Below are 21,456 nucleotides of genomic sequence, written 5' to 3' on the forward strand. Positions count from 1 at the left end.
CGCTGAAGAGCATGTTGTGTGAGTGCTGAATGGAATTACAAGCAGTGGAAACTATGTAGCAAGAGGGCTTGATAAAGCAACAAGCTATGCAAACCTCAGCTGTTTTTCCATCCTCCAAAGCAGAGTTAATTAGCATAGGGAAAGTGACTAAGGCTGACGTCACCCGTCCAGCTGACGGTGTGCTCCTGGCTGCACTTCTGCAGCCCCTTTCAGAGGAGGAGCTGCTCCGCTTCCTTATAAACTCTCTTTACTGTAAGCCTGGCTTCTCAAACGCTAGCCCAGCCTGGGATCTGGAGCCGCCGCCGCCTCCTCTCTAGTCCCTTTAACCCCACGAGTAACATGCATTTCCGAAACTTCAACTACAGCTTCGCCTCGCTGGTAGCCTGCGGGATTGGCGATGACTTCTTCTACGAGAGCGAAGCCAGGGTAAGCCTGCAGTGATTGCCGGCACCGTCCGTTCGCGCCGGGCTCGGTCTCGCCATCTACTCTAAGCTTTAGAATTTCGCACTACTAGAGTTATTCATCGCATGTTGCAGTATTACGGTTTTTTGTTCATAAATGGCTGTTTTTGTAATGATTTCATGCGGGATTTTGGACAATCTCACCGCCTGACTCTTGATTAGAATTAACATGTTTGTATATGATGGGGTTCATTAAACCGTTTACTAGTAGGGGTCTCAATCTGTACTGCTGAGAGGGGATGCGATAGAAACATTTATATACTTTGAAAGGGATTTAACAAAATACAGAGAGGGTCAGAGGCTTTGATGTAATAGAGGGAAGTTTTACTCTAGCAAAAGGGTGTTGGATAAATGGAACAACCTCCCAGCAGAAGTGGTAGAGTCTAATGCAGTGATGGAATGTAAAGTTGCATGCAATCTGCATATGGCTCCTGAAGACCAACGACTGATTAACGTCTGAGTCTTTACAGCAGGAAGGAATGGATGTTATCTGCCATCCTATTCTATGTTTCTAGTCCAAGTTCAGCGAGGTCGAGGCGGTTGGCAGCTTTAGTCGTCTCTGACACTCCTGTCTGGGGTTTGGTCTCTTACATGCGGCTGACATTATGAAACAGTTCTTTATACTGTAATGGAAAGTTGGGATTTAACCCTCTGGCTGCTTAAAAGCAATAACACTGTACATTCGTCCTATCATTTTTATTACAGAGCAGATCTTGATAAAGTTTAGGGCTGTGCTCCTTCTGCTGTTTCGGGATTACTACTCCCATCACCCTCAGTGACCATATTGTAACTTCTAGAAGATAAACCCTTATCCCAGAGTGCTGAGATTGCGGACAATAATGTGATCGCCTTTATAAATCTGATTTATCGTTATTGATTTATATGGCGCCGTCATATTCTGCAGCGCTGTACAACGGGTAGACAGGGCATAGAAAGTAGTGCATCACAAAACAATGGACTTACAGAAACCAAAAGATGAGGACGGCCCTCCTCAAAAGAGCTTACAATCTATCCTACTGAATCGCTCCAGCGCCCCCAGGCAGCACGATGGTGATCACTGAAGTCACTTTATCAGATATATTGTATACTTTGGGCGTCATTGTGATGCAAATTGAGATGAATGTACCTACAAATAATTAGGACGGGAACATAAGCCCATTTAGTGAGAGGAGTGAACAAAGTATAACAACGCTTTGCTCGCTGCTTCCATCGACAAGGAGTTAATTCTTTATTTGGTGTAAATGATACAAACATTGAAATAATTGGGAAATGATTGGATTTGTAAGCGGTCGGCGCCCTCTATGGTTCGAGTGAAGAATAACCCAATCCTTAGAGTCTTGGGTATTAATACAATAATGGACTCCTATGATGAATTGGTTGGCTTTATTTGGGCGTTTGGACCCAGTATTTATCAGCTTGTGTGCCAGCTCGCTTCTTTAGCACATAGTTCCTTGGATTTGTTCACCCCAAGTGGTCCAAAGCAACATACAACACAAAAGTAGATTATATGTATTTATTCTCATAAGAATTGTAAGAGTGTAAGATTTATTATTATATCCTTTAAATAATTTAGAGGTATATTTACTTAATTTAGCCTTTGCAAACAGCAACACCCAACAGAGTAGAGAGACTGATACAATCACAAATAGTGTGTGTGTGGATGCCTGTGTGTGTGTGATTGTGTGTATGGATGTGTGTGTGTGTGTGTGTGTATACATCAAGCCCAGAGTAATGGCTTCTTCAGATACCATATCGGTTACAAAGAATGGTCTGTAAATGAATAGGCGCTTCTTGGTCGGGGACGTTTTTCTTCTTTAGCTCCGCGTTCTTTCCGCAGCAGAGAAGTGACAGCTGTTTCTCTTTCCAGAAGGAGAGTGGCAGCTGTGATAATGGAAAAGTATATTAAGTTATTGTGCAGACTGTGCATATAAATCGTCATCGTATCCTTAAATAATCGGCATTTGGGTTACGAGTCGGTGATGAGTGTTCTTTACTGCAGAATGATACAATCGTAAGAAAGGAGGAGGAAAAAAGGCTTTCGCTTTCACATTGCGAGAAGCCCTCTGTGTTCCCCAGGGGTCCCGCGTGTGACTTACTGTAAATTATCGGTTGCTTTATTGGGATCTCCAGTAAAATGAGAGTTTAAAAAAATAGCACTTTTACCAGAAAATAGAAACCATCTTTTTTAAGGGTACTTTTTATGATGAGCAATGGGGGAGATGAGGATGCTGCGCTTTAACGTTTTACTGGAAAAGTACCTTTAATGTGTGAAATCTGCATGGTTTTTAGAAGCGGGTTTTTTTTTGTTTGTTTTTTGTTTGTTTTTCTTTTTTACTAATAAAAATAAAGCAGGAAAATAATCCCCAATCTCAGTAGTTTATTGACAGACGAAGCCCACCAGCCTACTCTTTACTTTCAATATATCTGGTTACTATGAAGGTGAGGATCAGGGGAATGGGTGGCTGAGGACTGATTGAGGTCCAAGTCTTCGCAGCAGGGAATAATGGGTGGATGGATGGGTGGGATGGTTCTTATCTGCTGTCCGGTTCCATGTCTCTATGTAACCGCTGCGGAGTTGGTGACCAGTCCTGTTTCTTATCTATGGAATGACTGCTTGTCCATGGAACGGTGATTTAGTTGGTGGGCAGGAACCTCCACAGCCTCCAATGTGTTTGTAGATCGAGATGTCTGTTGTTCTGTATGACCGGAGAGGCTTGATACGATTTTCTCAAACATATATTTTCTGTTTCTTCCAGACCAAATTCGAGTCTCTATTCAGGGCCTTCGACAAAGACGCCACCTTTCAGTATTTTAAGAGCTTTAAAAGAGTGCGGATAAACTTCAGCAATCCCTTGTCTGCCGCCGAGGCCAGAATCCAGCTGCACAAGAGCGAATTTCTGGGGAAGGAGATCAAGCTGTATTTTGCTCAGGTTTGACTTCCTATTTATTGTCTTTTTTGCATATTTTCTTAAATATTATCTTAATACGATGCTTACTGGATTTAACCGCCAGACACCGACCGTTAGAAATACCCGTCTAGCTTTAAGTTCTAGAAAACCCAAATGATAAGAGAAATCCAGAATTGGATAGTAGACTTAAAGAAAAATAAAACCTGCCGCAATCTGGTCTGCCCATTAGCGTTCACTCGCTGTGTTACAGAAATGGTGTTTGATACCTAAATGTTTTTCGGTAGTTTATCTTCACGTAAAGGAATGAATGTTAGTGAGTCTATGCGTAAGGCGCTCTTATTCCCGTTGTTTTCCTTTTGTTTCGTAGACGTTGCACATAGGAAGTCCGCATCTGGCGCCCCCAAAGCCGGAGAAGCAGTTTTTAATCTCTCCTCCTGCATCTCCTCCGGTGGGTTGGAAGCAGCAAGAAGACGCCACTCCAGTGATCAACTATGATCTCATCTACGCCATATCGAAACTCGGCCCAGGTAGGCAGAGCCACCCCTCTGAGAGACTTGCTATGTATGTAGCAGCAGTAAACGTGTTAAATTGATGGGATTATGGGGCCCCCTAGTGGCTTGCTGCCATACTGCAGTACTTAATCCACTGGGTGATCTCACTTAAAACAAACAAGTATTTAACTCCCACTAGTCCCGGGTAATATCACAAGTTACCCACTGCTCCAGGCTTCAGATAATACATACCCAAACTACGAATGCAAACGTATATTCTGTTTTTCCTATGAAATGATTATTCCCCCTCTGTGGTGTGCAGGGCATATAAACGTTGACAGATCTGTATTTTTATTCCCTCATGTGAATCTTAAAATCAGTCTATTGTCCCGGACACCTCCGCTAAAGAAAAATATATATTAAAATACTCGGTAACCCTCTGCGAGAACTTTAATATGCATTTTTCCCAAATTAATGGTTTGACCGATTGGCTTTATGAAGCAGTCAGTTGGTGGCAGTGATAAGTCAGTGTATCGTGTTCGGGGAGATTATATTTGGCCGGACGCATCTCCTGCACACCACAACATGAAAATGTAAAAGGAGCACGCTTACGATGGCTGGAGTTCCTGCCAAAAATGACAAACGAGGCAAAAGTTTACATGACTTCTTGGAAAGGTTTAGGCGTTCAGCGGTACCAGGAATGATGTTTAGATTGAGTAGGTGGAACAGCAGATGGAACAGCACCTTTAACCCCAGGCGTATGCTTCTCAATAGCCGTTGGCCTTTAGCATGGAGACTGACTGCCAGAAGGAAACTCCTACGGGTCGGGGATTCAGGAACACTAATCATTCATTCACAATTAATGACAATGTTCCTAACCTGTCCTATGGTCATGTTCTTCGCCAAGCGTCTGACTAGCTACAAAACACAAAGTATCTAACCGGTTCACCCCAAGTAACCCAAGCAAGTCCTTCATTAAACCAGAATAACCTTTCCTGATAACTGCACACACCTTCATCTTCTCTGAGTTCTCCACTCCACACTTCATATTTTGGTGGTGTGCGCATGATATGTCTTTGAGGAGACCACTGTGTTGGAGAATTAGTGTGGAGACTCGGGTCTCTCCAGACGTCCCTCCAGACGTTTGACCCACCGGCTTCCTCTGGTTGGAATGGTTGGTGGTGGATACAGTATGTCGTGGGGCGTAGCTTTTAAAACGCCTTTGCCTTTGGGAGGCAGATACTCGGCTTAATAAATGACTGTGTGCCGGCGATGGTTTTAGTCTGTGAAAAGCAGAACATTTTAGCCAATTCTTACAGAAATAGCTGCTGCGATTAGACGCGTCGGGCCAAGTTTCCATTGTTTCCAGACTAGATCATTTTATTCTCTGCAACTCCCCCCCCCCATGTTCCGTTAAAAGACTGACAAACATCACGTATTTTTCCGCATCCTTGTGCTAATGTGGGAACTGTTGGCAGGCTGTATTTCCAGTTCTTTGCTTACTCACTACAGACGATCTCTGAACGTTCTAAAAAAGACCTCTCGATGAAAGGAAAAATTCCGATTTCAGGGGAGAAGTGGGAGAGGGCAAATTTTATTGGCGGGGGACTACCTTTTCCAATCTCCAAAATGTGACTCGGATTAAAGCTAGAAGAATTGCTGTTAAGAGGATTAACCTTTTGTGCATGGAGAGATTTGATACAATTATTTCTCCCCCTTATGCAATTTGCCCCCTCCTCCTATCAAGGGTCTCAAACAGAATATAAAGGGAGTTTTGGTAAATTTCTTCCTGAATTGTCTCTCTTCCTATAAAAAAAATAAAAAAAAATTAAGTAATTTTGTGCATCCAGAAACTTCCCGCGGGAAATGACCACAGAAAGTTTCCTTCTAATCGTGCGGAGGTGTCGGGGTGGCGGATGCTGTTCCAGGTGTGCTCCTGTCTCCTGCATGCGTTGCTGCTTTGTGATATACAGCAGATGCTATGTTTCAGGGCTTGGCAGAGACCTCTACTATCGAGATTACATGTTGTGAGCCGCCAGATTAATGCGACGTCCTACTATGTGTGTTTGGTTCAAAACAGGCTCACAATGTAGCATAATCAGAGATAAATATCACGCTCTAGTGTCTGCGGGTTTAATACCTTAATTATTATTGGTAGCATCAGACAGTGTCCGCTTTCCAAACAATAGTTGGATTTGAGGAGCAAGCAGGTCTGTAGCGTTATAAAGCCTCTAAATGTGGATGAGGACCCCCGGCCATCATACCTTTTATGAGCTTGTTGGACAGACCGCTCCAGAACCCATGGGCATTAATATTAGGGACCTATAATGGCCTCCAATTTCATGAACAACCTCTATGGAGACGGCTGCCTATGGGCTGATTTTATACGCCTGTTAGCAATGGATGCGACTGAAACATCTAAACTCAATAATTAGGAGGGGTGTCCAGATACTTTTGGTCATATCGTGTATTAAGGCACCAGAGGTCCTTCCTTCAAATGCTGCTGACAAGAAATGTCTGAGGCTTTCAGATACTGGATGACCGAGCACCCTGTCTTATTAATATTAATGTCCGGTCAGGTGTGGAGCAGTGGAAAACTCTAGATTTTTTTCCCCCCTCTTCCCTTTAAAATACCACGTAAAGGGTATAATGGAAATGTTCTTTCATTGTCAGTGGGATCTGTAAATTGAATCTGTTCTATATATATATAGATAGATAGATATATATATATAGATAGATTTTTTATATTATATATTTTCTTTTACAGGTGAACAGTATGAATTGCACGCCGCAACAGACACCACGCCAAGCGTTGTGGTCCACGTCTGCGAGAGCGATCCTGAAAATGAACTAGAGTTGGTGGAAGATGAAGACGGCATGTGCGGACCTAAACCCAAAATCATCCAGACCAGAAGACCAGACTACATGCCCGTCCATCTGAGCTGAAGCGGAGCTCTCGGCAGCTTGGAGGGACGCGTCGTGTTTGATGAGCTATTTTACTGTCCGAGGGGCAGGTGTCGCGGTTTTGGGACAGCAGCGGTAGCTGCTGAATTCTAATGCGGCTCGGCAGACTAAAGCCAGGGTGTCGCCCGTTTGCTTTTATTCCACGCCGGTCGTCGTTCTAGATTTGGGAATAGTTTGAGTTTTCTCCGACCCTCCCGTTCAGATGACTTGGCGCGGGGGGAGAGGGGTCGATAACGCTTGGGAGGCTTTAGTTTTGTTTCCTTTTCCCTCTGAAACGGTTGATCTGCAGGACCCGGAGGACTCTTCGCTCGGTCGTTCTTAGTAATCGAGGCCTAAACTCGTTAGTTTATCGCATCTTTGTACCTCGCTGCAAATATGTATCTCACGTTGGACATCTCTCAGCTTTGGGATTGGAATCGTTTTTATTTTATTGTATAATCAACCTTTAGGGAAATTCATTGATTTTATTGTATTTTTTTTTTTCTTTGCATGGAAACTAAGGATTTTGTAATTAATTTTTTCCCTTGGTAATTACACTTCCTGAACATTTAGATGAGGTCTACAAGCAAGGACTATATTCCGAGTGATCTTTAACCTCTACAAAACACAACAAGGGAACCTGGATTACAATTTTCATGTTTTTTTTTTTGCAAGAAAACAATGTAATATTTACATTACAGGCTGCACAAATCCGTTTACCTTCCTGTTGGTATAGCTTTGGGTATGGTATACTTCTATTTGGTTACAGTATGTTCTAGGGATGATCAAAAGCCATGCTCTCTCGTTTTATGCTCTTCTTGGTGAACAGCGTTTTAGCAACTGAATCTAGAATCCATGCGTTCTGTGATTTGTTTAAGGTTTACAGCATCCCCTCGCTTTCCATGGTTTAACGAGCTGTGAACAGGCATGAGGGAATTTTAAAAGGATGTGCAAAGCATGCTGGGAGATGTAGTCTGCCATAGCTTCGAGTGTAGTATCGTCTGTCTAACCCTTACCGTTCCTTTATGATTTACGGTGATAGGGGGTTTGTCGAGTCATTTTCTAGCCATGTGGTTACAGTTATCACCTTCTGCTTACAAAGGGGTTCGAACTGCTCAGTGTTACAAGACAAGACCCATCTCTCTCGGCCAAGCCTTCAAAGTCCGCTTTCAAACTGGAAGTAATGAACTTCTCTTTTCAGTTTTATATGTGTATTATTTCACATAATAAAATCTCTTTGTATTAGCATGTCTAATCTGTGGTTTTATTCAACAATATCGTACACACTTGTTTTTTTTAAATAATTGATTTATATAGCTCCATCATATCTGTATCGCTGTACAATGGGACGTACAAAGTAGTATACTGTATAACAGGGGTGGGCAATTAATTTTCCCATGGGGCCACATGAGAAATTGGAATGGTTTTAGAGGGCCAGACCTCTACAAACTACAAACTCCGAAGCCTTGTCCATTTTGTTAACTTATGTGCTGTTTAATAAAGTTATTCAAGCCTACGTCATTGGTAGAGGTGCTTGAATAAGTAAGGCCTGAATAACTATTAGCACAGCACAGAAGTGAACAAAATGAACAAGGCTTCGGAGTGCATACCGTATTTTTCGCTCTATAAGACGCACCTGCTGATAAGACGCACCTAGATTTTAGAGGAGAAAAAAAAGGAAAAAATATTTTGAGCTAAAAAATGGGCTAAAATATTTATTACAATAACTGAATAAGCTATGAACACAGTAAGACACACGCAGTAAGACACACACAGACACAGTGAGACACACACAGACACAGTGAGACACACACAGACACAGTAAGATACACACACACACAGTAAGACACACACACACACAGTAAGACACACACACACAAACACAGTAAGACACACACACACAGTAAGACCTCCCTCCCTAACCCCCCTTCTCAGTATCTCCCCTCTAACTCCCTAACCCCCCCTTCTCAGTATCTCCCCTCTAACTCCCTAACCCCCCCTTCTCAGGATCTCCCCCCCGCCCCGGTCACTTACCTTAAACTCCTGTGTTGGAAGCGTGAGGCGTTTGTCTCGGGTGCCGGCGCTTCACTGCTGATCGCCGGCGTCTGACGTCATATGCCGGCGCCCAGCGTAAAGCGCCGGCACCCGAGACAAACGCTTCCAACACAGGAGTTTAAGGTAAGTGACCGGGGCGGGGGGGGACACCGGACTCATTGGTGAGTCACCAGGACACTCTTTGCGGGCCGGTCCGAGCTATTCAGCGGGCCGGATGTGGCCCGCGGGCCGTGCTTTGCCCAGGTCTGCTGTATAACATAACAATTTGGACCTTACAGGAACAACAGGTAGAGAGGGCCCGCTTCAATCAATGTAATTGTTAGGAGGAGTTTAGTTCTAAACCATCACCTTATGAATGTTAAGCTCCATGGCAGGCCCAGTGCTTTGGATTTTTCATAAATATATACATTGGCTATTCTTATCTATACGTTCCATTACATAGAAACATAGAAAGTGACGGCAGAACCAGTAGGCCCATCCAGTCTGCCCAACCTCTGAGTACTTTCCTTTAGTACCTGCCCTTATCCTATATCTAGCTTGGCCTTATGCCTATCCCATGCTTGCTTAAATGACTTTACTGTATTAACATCTACCACTTCTGATGGAAGGCTATTCCATGCGTCCACTACCCTTTCCGTAAAGTAATATTTTCTGATGTTACCATTAAACCTTTGCCCCTCTAGTTTATGCTTGTGTCCTCTTGTTGTGGTAGTATTTCTCCTTTTAAATAAACTCTCTTCCTTTACCTTGTTGGTTCCCTTTAAGTATTTAAATGTTTCTATCATATCCCCCCTGTCCCGGTTTTTTTCCAGGCTATATAGGTTAAGATCCTTTAACCTGTCCTGGTAAGGTTTATCTTGTAGCCCTAGTTAGGTAATTATAGAATGTAGGGCTGCAACAACTTATCAATAATAATCGATAATGAAATTTGTTGCCAACGAATTTCATTATCGATTAGTTGAATCGATTATTATCGATTATAAAATGAGGGGTTTTTCAGAGCAAACGCTCAGAAAATACCCCTCATTATATAATCTGTTTGAGTGACTCACAGCAGCAGCTCCTGCTTGCCAGTCCCTCCCTGTAATCACTGTGACAACTGGCCCCGCCCCTTCCTTCTCCCAGAAGGCCAGAACCACATGGCTGTGACACTCATCTAACTGTAAGTATAAAATTAATATTTGGGCTACTGAAAGTTAGGGGGGGTGGGGGTTAATTTAGGGGCAGTTTTGGTTAATGGGGTGTTTAGGGTTAATTTAGGGGCAGTTATGGTTAATGGGGTGTTTAGGGGCAGCTATGGTTAATGGGGTGTTTAGGGGCAATTATGGTTAATAGGGTGTTTAGGGTTAATTTAGGGGCAGCTATGTCTGGGGAGGATGGAGTGGTGTATCAGGGGGTATAAGGCATATCTGGGGCCACAGTGGCATATGTGGGGGTGGAGTGGTATATGTGGGAGGCAGCGTGGCAAGTCTGGGCTCAAATGTGCATAAATTGGGGGGGGGGCTGGTTGGGAAATAAAGACAATAAATGCATTTTATCAAAGTTTTTTTTTTATTATGCTGTTTGTATTTAACATCATTTGTTTATTAAATTATTTTAAATAAATGAAAAATTTACATTCATTTTTTTTATCCCATTAATCGACAAAATAATCGGCCAACTAATCGATTATGAAAATAATCGTTAGTTGCAGCCCTAATAGAATGTAAGAAAACTGACAGCCCCACGTTAGGGTTTTGAGGTTACAGTAAGAGTTACCTTGGTAAATATGCAGCATTTGCCATGGAAATTTATGAAATGTTCCTACTGATTGCATCACGTTTGTTATTTATGTAATCACTATGGCAACCAATGGAATATTACGATTAATCGTACCATTTTTGGACACACACAGCTCTTGTTGTCCTTTTAAAGGAATGCATCTTTTTATGATATTAAATGTCACAACATTCTGATTGGATTCTCTGGAGGTAAGGAGCGAGCAGTGGTTTTGTGTATGTGTGATTTAAAATGTTGGCTGTATAACAAGTTGGCAACATATACAAAGCAAACTTTGAAAATGAATTAAGCATGGGGGCCCGGGTTTAATGCTTAAGACCCATGGAGTTTTAGTCCTGCTCCCCCTGATTCAGCGTCCTGATTCCTGCCAAATAATGTACGATAGCTAATCGTTTGAGCCTTTAACATGTTTCGCAAGGTGTATTTATACAATAAAACCATCAGGTGGCGCTAGAGTGCTGCGCTTTAGAGTAATCTCACAGCGAATATGTTCAATTTTATGTTTTATATAAGATTCTGTTAGCTGCTTCATATGCAGCTATGCGATATTTTTTTCTAAAAAAGATATACCGTATTTGCTCGATTATAAGACGACCACTCAATCTCAAGTTTTTATATTTTTTTTAGTTACATTTTGTTCACTGCAGTTGTGTTAAGCTACATAATTTCCTGCTGACCTTGATTGACAAGGTGATATATACGTGGGGTAATAGTAAGGCATCTTTCAAATTCATTATAATATATATATATAAAACAATCGATTTTGCATTTTACTGCATGCAAATCAGTGCAGGTATTTTTTTAGTTACATTAGAAAATACTGATGTCTCCTTAAGCTCCTCCTCCAGGCCCGCCTCTACTGAAACCAGGAAGTGTAAGCAGGGAGCATACTTAAGTATGTTTTCCTGCACATCATCTGTAAAAACACCAAAAAGGTTTACAATGTAGAAAAAGCTAAACTATAATGATTAAACATTCATACAGTTGGCTGCCGCTATTCTTATTGATTTCGATGGGAGCTCCTCTCCCTTCTAACTGGTCTTTTATACACGGAGATCTTTGACTGGTCAGCAGAGCCTCTGTAGGATGGTATACTGGGTGCTGTGCATTCTTCTGAGGCATATGTCCCAGCACTCGGGTGCTGCCCTGGGCAATGCTCCACTATAATACACAACTGGATAGGACCACTCCTCGTGCGTGGCCCACCTCTCTACATCAGACACGATTCATAGTGATCCACAATTCACAGTTTATATTTTAGCTCACACAGTAACATTCTGAACATGCTTTGTCCTCGGGGTATTTACTGTTACCTCCTGCCCTTAGGTATTGGCCAACTGGCTCATAACTGATGGAAACAGGAAAATAATATAATTACAATGTGCTATGTGTGATATCCAGCATATCATCTATAATTAACCTTTTTGCAACATTATTATTTTGTGACATTGTGACATGTTGTCACAATGTCACAAAATAATAATGTTGCAAAAAGGTTAATTATAGATTAATTGTTACTAAAAACAAAGCTGCCCCATAATGCAGCATTGATTTGAGCCATCTGTGCATTGCATCTGTGTTGGGTTATCTGTAATATGTTTCAAATGGGACATGAAGTTACGATGAAAAAATGTAGTATGGAGTTGAGATTAGGAGCACTCTCTTAAAAGAAGTGCTCCTAATCTCAGTTTGTTACCTGTATAAAAGACACCTGTCCACAGAAGCAATCAGATTCCAAACTCTCCACCATGGCCAAGACCAAAGAGCGGTCCAAGGATGTCAGGGACAAGATTGTAGACCTACACAAGGCTGGAATGGGCTACAAGACCATCGCCAAGCAGCTTGGTGAGACGGTGACAACAGTTGGTGCGATTATTCGCAAATGGAGGAAAGACAAAATAACTGTCAATTATAATGGATAGACTGCCAGAATACACGCATATACTCTACCATTACAAATGCTTGCCCATATGCAAATATGCCTGCCCAAACACACATACACACACACTCACACTAGCCCTTGCATCCAAACACTTGCTTGCCCTTGGACATACTTGCTCTAACATACGCACTTTCAAGATGCACACTCTCTGCCCTTTCTCATTATCTCTCCTCTTTTTCATAATAGCTGTCAATTATGTCTATCTCCTATTTCTTTTCACCTTTCTCTTTATCCCTCTTCTTTCTCTTACTCTCTACCCCTTCTCTTTGATCCCCTTGTCATTAGCTCTCATCCTCTTTCTCTTTATCTCTCTCTTTTTACCTCTCCCCCTTTTCTTTGATACCGTCTTTCTCATTATCTCTCCTTTTTCTTTCTCGTCTCTTCCATTTCTCTTTTTCTCTTCTCCTGTCTCACTTCATCTCTCCCTTTACACCCTATCTCCCATTTGCCTCATTATCTCTCCTTTTTGTCTCTCGCCTCCTCTTTGTCTCTAGCTTTCTCCCATTTCTTCTTATCTCTCCTCCATTTCATTATCTCTCCCTTTCACACTATCCCTCCTCTTATCTCTCCCCTTTTTCCAATTTCCTTCTCTCATTATCTTATCTTATTTCTCATTATGCAGCCTTCTCACTCCCCCCTTCTCTCTATCAACCTTCTCTATACTCCTCACTAGCTCTCTATCTCTCCTATTCACTTAGCTTTCTTAAGTCCGGTCTCGCTGCTCTGCCTTGATGAGCGCAGCTTTAGTGATTAGCGCCGAGATATGATGTTATCTCCTGGTGTTCTCTGTTTTCTCCTTTCTCCTTATCTTTCTCAGCTTTCTCTCTTGACTCTCCTTTCCCTCTCCCCTCCTTTCGCGCTACTTAACCAAACATTTTAGCCATCACTAGTAAAACCAGACCTGCCGCCACACCCTTGACCATGGCCCTAGGCACAAAATCTCAAAGTGTGTCCCAAAAACTGACTCGGCAAAAAAGGGGGAAAACCTTTTTTTCCCTTAACTTTCAAGCCTATGATAGCTGTGTGGTCACTTTAACTATTCACGTGGCCCAATTTGCAACCTAAATGCATTTGCCCCTTTGCCCACCGTCCAGCTAAATGCTCTAGAGATCCCCATGCGCAGGATTCAGTGGAGCCAGAGCCGGATCTGACTGGAGGTGAGATGTATTCAGTTATGTGTCAGTTACTTAGTGTCACTCCCAGTTATATTATATCTTCTTCACGTTAGGTTTCCTTGCTTTATCATGTTAGCAGGTAGGCCTGTAGAGCTAAGAGGAATATATTAACATGTGAGTCAGACCATGTACTAAAAATATGCTTCTAGCACACGTAACGTGCAGGCCCTGTAGCACGCCAGCCCCACTTGCATCATTTGTAATCCAATTCACCTGCAGGCAAGTTGAGCCAATTCTGAGTAATTAAGGGCAGCATTGCTAAGTAGAGCCAGGAAGAGAAGGAGAAGAATAGAACACTTTGTAACATAATAAATGCACAGGAATCCATGCAAAGATGTGTATTTAAATTAAGAAAGCATCTGGAGTGTTTAAATCGGTGTCAGGTAGTAGGTCTAATCACCGGCTGTAGATAAGATGGCCTTCTTGATGCCTTTTTAGTCCTAAAGGTCATTGAATAATTATCGCTGCAGTGCATGTACATTCTGACAGGGCCGGCCTTAGGGGTGTGCGGCCGCACAAGGTGCCATGGCAACAGGGACGCCTGCCCGGGACTTAAATTAAAGCATCGTTTTTTTTTTGTTTGTTTTTTTTTTAACATCCTCCATATTAAATAAAGTTGTTTTAACGTTATATAACGTGGAGGATGTTAAATAAAGTTAAAACAAACAAAAAAAACCCCGATGTTTCAATTTAAGTTCCGGGCAGGCCGGGCCCCGATCGGTCACTCGTGAAGTTTTCAGCGACCGCTCGGCGCCCCTCACTCTCCGTGACTCCGTGGCGGTGCCGGCGTTTATGGCTGTGAAGTGCGCACCGCGGCAGATCGGGAAGACGGACGCCTCCCGCTCCCACCGCAGGACTCTGGCAACGAGGTAAGTAAGGATAGGGAGAAGGGGCAGGGGGGGCAGTGAGAAGGGGATGGGATGGGAGGGCGCCAGAGGAGTAGTCCGCACAGGGCGCCAGAACACTTGAGGCCGGCGCTGCATTCTTATACTAGTTCCCTTGATCAATTGTCTACAATGGAAATAAAAATAAATAAAGCTGTGGCATGTGTTCGCTAAAAACCTTTATTTCCATCAAACGCTTTTATTCATATCAGATGAGATAATGGAATTAAATAATCAATACAGCAATAATAGTTCCTCAAACAAATGATACGTCTTCTTCTACTTAAATATGCCTAGTAACAGAAAAATAGATTGCCCCGAAAAACCTGTTTCTGTCCCTGCAAAGTGCTGCCGGGGAGTATGTAGGATGCATATAAAACAGACTATTCAATTTATTAATTATGTCAAGTCCAATGAGATCTCCACCCTGATTAATGAATTGGATTATGTCTGAGTGCATCTGCATTCTACATACTGACAGGCTGCACTTGGCACAGTCTTTCTGAAAAACATGTGCTCCTCCTGCAAGGCTGTGGCTCCGGCTGCTCCTCCTGCAAGGCTGCGGCTCTGGCTGCTCCTCCTGCAAGGCTGCGGCTCCTCCTGCTTTTCCGGCTGCTCCTCCTGCAAGACTGCGGCTCCTCCTGCTGCTCCTCCTGCTGGGCGGCTCCTGCGGCTCCTCCTGCTGGGCGGCTCCTCCTGCTGGGCGGCTCCTGCTGCTCCTCCTGCTGGGCGGCTCCTGCTGCTCCTCCTGCTGCTCCTCCTGCTGGGCGGCTCCTGCTGCTCCTCCTGCTAGGCGGCTCCTGCTGCTCTTCCTGCTAGGCGGCTCCTGCTGCTCCTCCTGCTGACCAGTTTGTGCAGCCATTGCCTCTCTGTCTCCAACTGCTGATTTCCAGCACAGGCAAAGTTTCTTATATGCGTCCGTAATGGCAGACGCAACATGAGTGCAAACCCTTACACTGCATCTGCATGTGCATATGTCTGCCTATGTCATCAAAATAGGACGGCGCCGGGAAGGCACTTCTACTTATTTTATTTGTGCAGAGAATAATTTTATTTGAGACAGCGCTGAAAGGTGAAGAATGTAATCTTTGAGTGAGTCACTGCATGGATTTTCACCGCACGGACGATGAGCAAGTTAAAACAGGCCCTGCTGCTTTCCCCATCCCCTAGCTGCTTGCCTGGCAGTGGATGCGTTCAGCCGACATATCATATAATTACCACCCGTCAGCTACAGGGCTGGCTCAGCTAACGCTCTAACAAAAGCCCTGAGAGCATGCGGCAGAAAACGCTCCTATTCATTTCAATGGAAGCACTATTCTGCCACTGATTGGCTGCTTCAAGTTTCCTGTGTGAAATATGTATAAATTATTAGCTCATCTGGAATACCATATACCATTAATATTTCATTACGGTCCAATGTATGCAACGTTTGCCTGCATAATCTACATTCATTCTATATGGTGGAGATATATATATATATATATATATATATATATATATATATATATATATATAATAATCTATATGTTGTATATAGGCAGAGATGTTGAGACTGATGGAATGATATTTAAAACAGGTTTTTGTTCTGGTCTCTGCGTATAAAAATATACCTCCACACACCAAGCATTGTAATGTAAGTAAATGAAACAAGATGACAGCTGTGATAAAAGCGTCGAGATTTCAGATACGAAAATCAATGGAAGCCAGTTCTAGGACTTAATGAATTTTCCATTTAATTAAAGACATTGTAGGACGGGGATGACAAGTAGGAGAATGGCCTATGGACCACCGCGGTCCTCCTCTTACACAAAAACACGGATATTAATCATGGCCGGAGCGATACCGATGGATGATAACTTATTCGGTTCTGGCTGTAACTGCCAATGGGTCCAAGCCTGCTGTTAAAGGTGCCGTTCCACCTGTTCTACTGAATTCGACGTGTTTGTAACTAAACGCGTTATTAGAAACATTCCCAGTGCCGTTGAATGCCCAAAACCTTTCTAGAAATATAGTTTTTTTCCATTTATAATTTCTGCCTAGAATAGTTTATATCAATAGCCCCATGACGGCGAGATAGCTACTCGTTCCCAAATAAAAATCTCATTAGAGGGGTGACTTAGCTTTACCCAAAGATTAATCTTTGAAATTGTTATTATTTTTCTCTTAGGGTGATGTAGCTCTCCTTGACACACGGTATGTAATATAGCCCTCAAAGTAAATTATTTTAGTATGGAAATGTATTGCGTTTTTCTCCAAGCGCTTGACCTCCCTGGCTACACCCTTGGCAGAGATCATGTCTCCCTTCGTAATACCTGCCTGCTGATTCTTAAGGCAGGTATTCCAAGTCAGCTCCTTAATAGCTTCCAGACGACTGCCAAGACGAGCTCAGGAAAGCGCTGTGTCTCCATTTAATGACTGACACGCCAGATCCACCGCGGACCCGACCGAGAAGCCTCGAGACAGTAAACTGCTAGACTTCTCAGCATTCTCTCCTTTACTGGGATAGGTGAGCGCGTCGTTAACCCTGTAATGTCTACCTGAGTATATCAACCCCGGAATATCTGGGGAGGCGGAAGGATTGCCATATTGCTTCGTGTCGTAATAAAATACATACTTGTCATTAGCGGAAATATGGTGGCTCGTTCCCTTCGCCTACGCCCTTAGCATGACCATATATTTAAACGCTTTATCATCCACAAGTAGAATTTTAACTATTTATGCTTCCATTATATAATCAGGCTATTGTTATGCGTTTCACTCCTCGTTATGTCCTGGTTCCTCATTGTACATCGCAGTGGAATACGATGATGTCATATATATGTCATACCTATCAGATATTTAGGACTTTGTGTTTCTTCTATGGAGCTGAAATGTAACTGTATTTTTATATCATTTTGTGGATTCTCAGATGATTATCTTTTTTGCTTTTATAATTTCCGCGTGACATCTACTTGATATATTTAGGTAACCGTAAGCTATATTTATATTTTAACAATCAATACATCATGCTGGACCAATTCAGCCTTTTTTTGCAGAAAGAATTTGCTGTTTGCATGTATAGTTAATTTACTTTGATTAACTCTTTCATGTCACTCACAACTCGGTTAGCTAGGAGATCCGACTGGTCCTAACCCAATGTTGGAAGCGTTTCCAGCTCTGCTTCTGCCGATTCACTGCCCTGCTTGCCCATCTCTATTGAGGCAACATTGGGAGGGGGAAGGAGGATTTTGAAAGTTCGCTCTTTTATGGATGTATTGCAAATTCAATTAGAAAGTTATGCTAAAGGGGTTTAAACGCACTGTTTATGGGACGCGTACATAGGACAATACCTAAAGAATATAACGGAGTGGTAGGAGTTGGTCTTTAAGCCCAGGGTGACACCATATAGTCGTTGTGCCTGGCAATGTCTGAAATGTAAGTGGAATTATAGCTGCCCATTTGGTGACTTTTATCTCTCCTACGATGGCGTTGGACAAATTCACTCATCTTCTTAGGTCTCGTTTAATGGTCGTACCGCTGATTGGAACGACAGTGCCATTAGGTTCTGCTCCCCCCCCCACTAAACGCCATTTATCACATGTGGAATTTTCTATATATAATGAGCAGCAAGCGTTACGTACTCCAGTGAGGGCGATATGGCAGATTTTTCAGTTTTGCTGAATGCCAAGTTCCAGGATATATGTCCAGGTGGAGACACTCGGTATGAGCCGAACCATGCGCGGCACACTCCGGGTAAATATTGACACATATACGCTAACTGTATTTGCTCTGACGAGTTCATAGCATTTAGGGATATTTACAGATCGTTTACAAGTGATCACATTGTGTGTCGGATGAACAGAAGATCTGCTCGGATATCTTCATGGCGAGCCCTGCTGGGGGCGTCCTACTCACAGTGTCCGCTTTCACTCCAGCCTGTCCATTTTACACGAACTCCAGACCATCGTGCACCATGCAATCTTATGCACGACTTTATCTCCCCTCTTCATTGCTATATGTCATTCTATCATTACATTCTTACAGTGTACACCCACTGTTTCCCTTTTTCCACCTCTACACATCACCCATTGACCGTTCATATTCCTTTTTTTTCCCCTTCATGTGAAGAATCATAGCATTCAGACAGTTTCTCGATGATGGTTATCGTGGCTTAAACAATAATCCTTGAGCAGGTGGAATTATTATTGATTGTATATAGCGCCATCATATCCCGCACCTCATATCCCGCACCTCTGTACAAAGAGTAAACAGGACATGACAAATACTGCATCCAGGGGAGGGCTGGTACCATTTGGCCCCGGGGAGGCAAGTGGTCCGCAAGCTCCCCTCAAGGCCAAAACACTCTCACTCACTCTTTTATCGATCTGGTCGTGCCTCACGCATGGGTTGAAGGCTGACGCTCATGTACAGAGGGGTCATGTAACATCATGTTACGCGACCATGCTGAGCAGCTGCCTCCCACAGCGGTGGCTCATGCTCATAAAGACCCTCCTTTTTAAATTCTGACCTCCCCAGGGGCAATTATCTTCCTGACTTCTTGGCCCAGCCTGCTCGTGTGTGCATCGCATAGCAATTTGAACTTACAGAAACAAAAGGGAAAGAGGACTCCGCTCAAATGATCTTAGATAGACTGACGTTTCCTTAACTCGCCAGTACGGGAGGACAGCTAGTGGCACCATTTCTGACAAAAACCTCCAAGGCAGGTTAAACGCCAAAAATATCTAAAAAAATAAATAAAAAAAAAGTTACCTTTCCTCGTAAATTACAATCCCGTGACGTCGTATTTTAGTCCCATAAGGAAAGTTTAAGGTTCTCCTCACAGCCGTATATGGGAAGACGTATAAAACTTGCGGTGGACATTCATAAACATGACTCGGAATGTTTAACGTAAAAGGGATACAGTGTATACACGAACCATCTGTCCAACAATTCGGAAGTCGGCATGGATTTGAGTGGCACGCTCGTAAACTCGCGCGGATAGGCATTGGGCACAGCTCCATTTAAGTAAAAAAAAAAAAGACAAACGCTCCTAGAACATTTACAATAACGTTGTCATAGCAGACAAATCTCTTTAAAAGAGTAAAAATAACCAGTAGATCATAAAAGGGTAGGCGTTTGTATTCATCAGGTACTAAGTTAGATTTTTTTAGAACACAGAATTCAGATTCTTACTAAATCCAAAAGTGGTATAGTGGGATCGCTTAGCGGGACAGCATGACAATACCTGAGAATCGGGACTGTTGGGAGGTATGCAGGGTAAAGTAGCATGCCAAGTAAAAACTTGGGTCAAACATCTTCAACTTAACTATGGTCCTTCAGAGTTTGCAGGAGAGTTGTGGTTTGAACCTATTGAAATCATAATGTTTATAGCCTGGAAGATCCTTTATAAAGCATGTCTCAACCTGTGATGTTTCCTGAAAGTCTTGACTAAACTATTATACCTCCCATATACCTTTGTCATAGGACCAGGGGAGGGCTGGCAGCCTAAGGCCTGGGGGGCAAGTCACGTGAAGTGGCTCCGCCCCCTCGCACTCACCTTTCACCCCTCACCTTTCAGACTGCTGGAAAACTTATCTAAACGGCCGCTGGGTGCTGATGCCACCGGCCGGAGCTACTTTAATCCTTTTTTTATTTATTTAATATGCCGGATCGGCTTGCCATATTAAAAATAAATAAATAAAGTATTAAAGTAGCGCCGGCCGGCAGCATCAGCACCCAGCGGCCGATTAGATTCGATTTCCAACAATCTGATGGGCGCCTAGTGATGGGAGCAGCGTGAGGGGTGAAAGGTGAGTGCGAGGGGGCGGAGCTTTCACCCCTCACGCTGCTCCCATCACTTGGCGGCCATCGCATACGGCCGCTGGGTGCTGATGCCGCCGGCCGGCGCTGCTTTAATACTATTTTTTTTCATTTAATAGCCGATCCGGCTTGCAATATTCAATTTTAAAAAAAGTATTAAAGTAGCGCCAGCCGGCGGCATCAGCACCCAGCTGCCGTTTAGATTATATTTCGGGCGGCCTGGGGGGCAATTGCCCCCCGGCCCAGCCCGCCTTTGCATAGGACATTTCAGATTTTTGGGCCCACGTGGCTGCCCCACTGTCCTGCTTTTGTGGGTATTGTGGCATAATGGGTCAGTTGGGAAGGTCTTCTGATCCAATATAACTGGCCCAGGGAGCTGGTTCATCACAGACCTACATGTGCAGCTCCACACATCACCTCACAATGCTTTGCAGCTAAACACCGCGTGGTGGCTCTTCGTTTGAGGTGACGAGGTAGTCCTCCAATGGCACTTTCCACTTTAGGCACCAAACCTGGACACCTGAGATGTTGGGGGTTATGGACCATGCATAATGGAGGAGCAGCTCACCCCTTTATTTGCTGTGGGTGGCATTCATATATGTGTTTAATAAAAATTTTCGTGACTCTGTTAGTCTCTGTATCGCTGCTCAGCGTTAACAATAACATTTGATGTCACTTCCTGTTATAAAACCAACAATCTTCCCCTCCGGACTGAGCTTGGGGCAACCCAGGGTTCTGCAAACAGTTCCTCTAAGTATAGAATGTTACAATTGATTTCTCCTGACCTTGTTCTCTGTTTCTCTTTATAGGAAGAGATCTAAAGAGACCAGGCCTTTCCATGGCATCTGTCAGTGATAATGAGACATTGTATGGTGAGTTGTATGGAAAATGTGTCAGCTGCACGGCGGTCCTTTCTCCTACGTCACCAGCCAGTAGTACAGAAGAAGAAGGCCCGGAGAAATTAGTCTATGTTCTGCTTCTGATAGGATGTTTTGCCTTTTTCACATTTTTCGTGATG

At 43.3% G+C, this 21,456-nt stretch overlaps 1 protein-coding gene across 1 annotated transcript; it reads left to right on the forward strand.

Annotated features, from left to right (window-relative positions):
- The first annotated feature begins 243 nt into the window (after window positions 1-243).
- On the forward strand, window positions 244-7,003 carry RCAN1 (regulator of calcineurin 1). Its single transcript, XM_053456494.1, has 4 exons — window positions 244-426; window positions 3,218-3,391; window positions 3,738-3,897; window positions 6,629-7,003. The coding sequence occupies exons 1-4, from the start codon at window positions 340-342 to the stop codon at window positions 6,805-6,807; spliced, it is 600 nt and encodes a 199-aa protein (XP_053312469.1). The 5' UTR covers window positions 244-339; the 3' UTR covers window positions 6,808-7,003.
- Window positions 7,004-21,456: the final 14,453 nt, after the last annotated feature.

Source organism: Spea bombifrons, chromosome 2 (genome assembly GCF_027358695.1).
Source record: "Spea bombifrons isolate aSpeBom1 chromosome 2, aSpeBom1.2.pri, whole genome shotgun sequence".
Lineage (NCBI taxonomy): Eukaryota > Metazoa > Chordata > Amphibia > Anura > Pelobatidae > Spea > Spea bombifrons.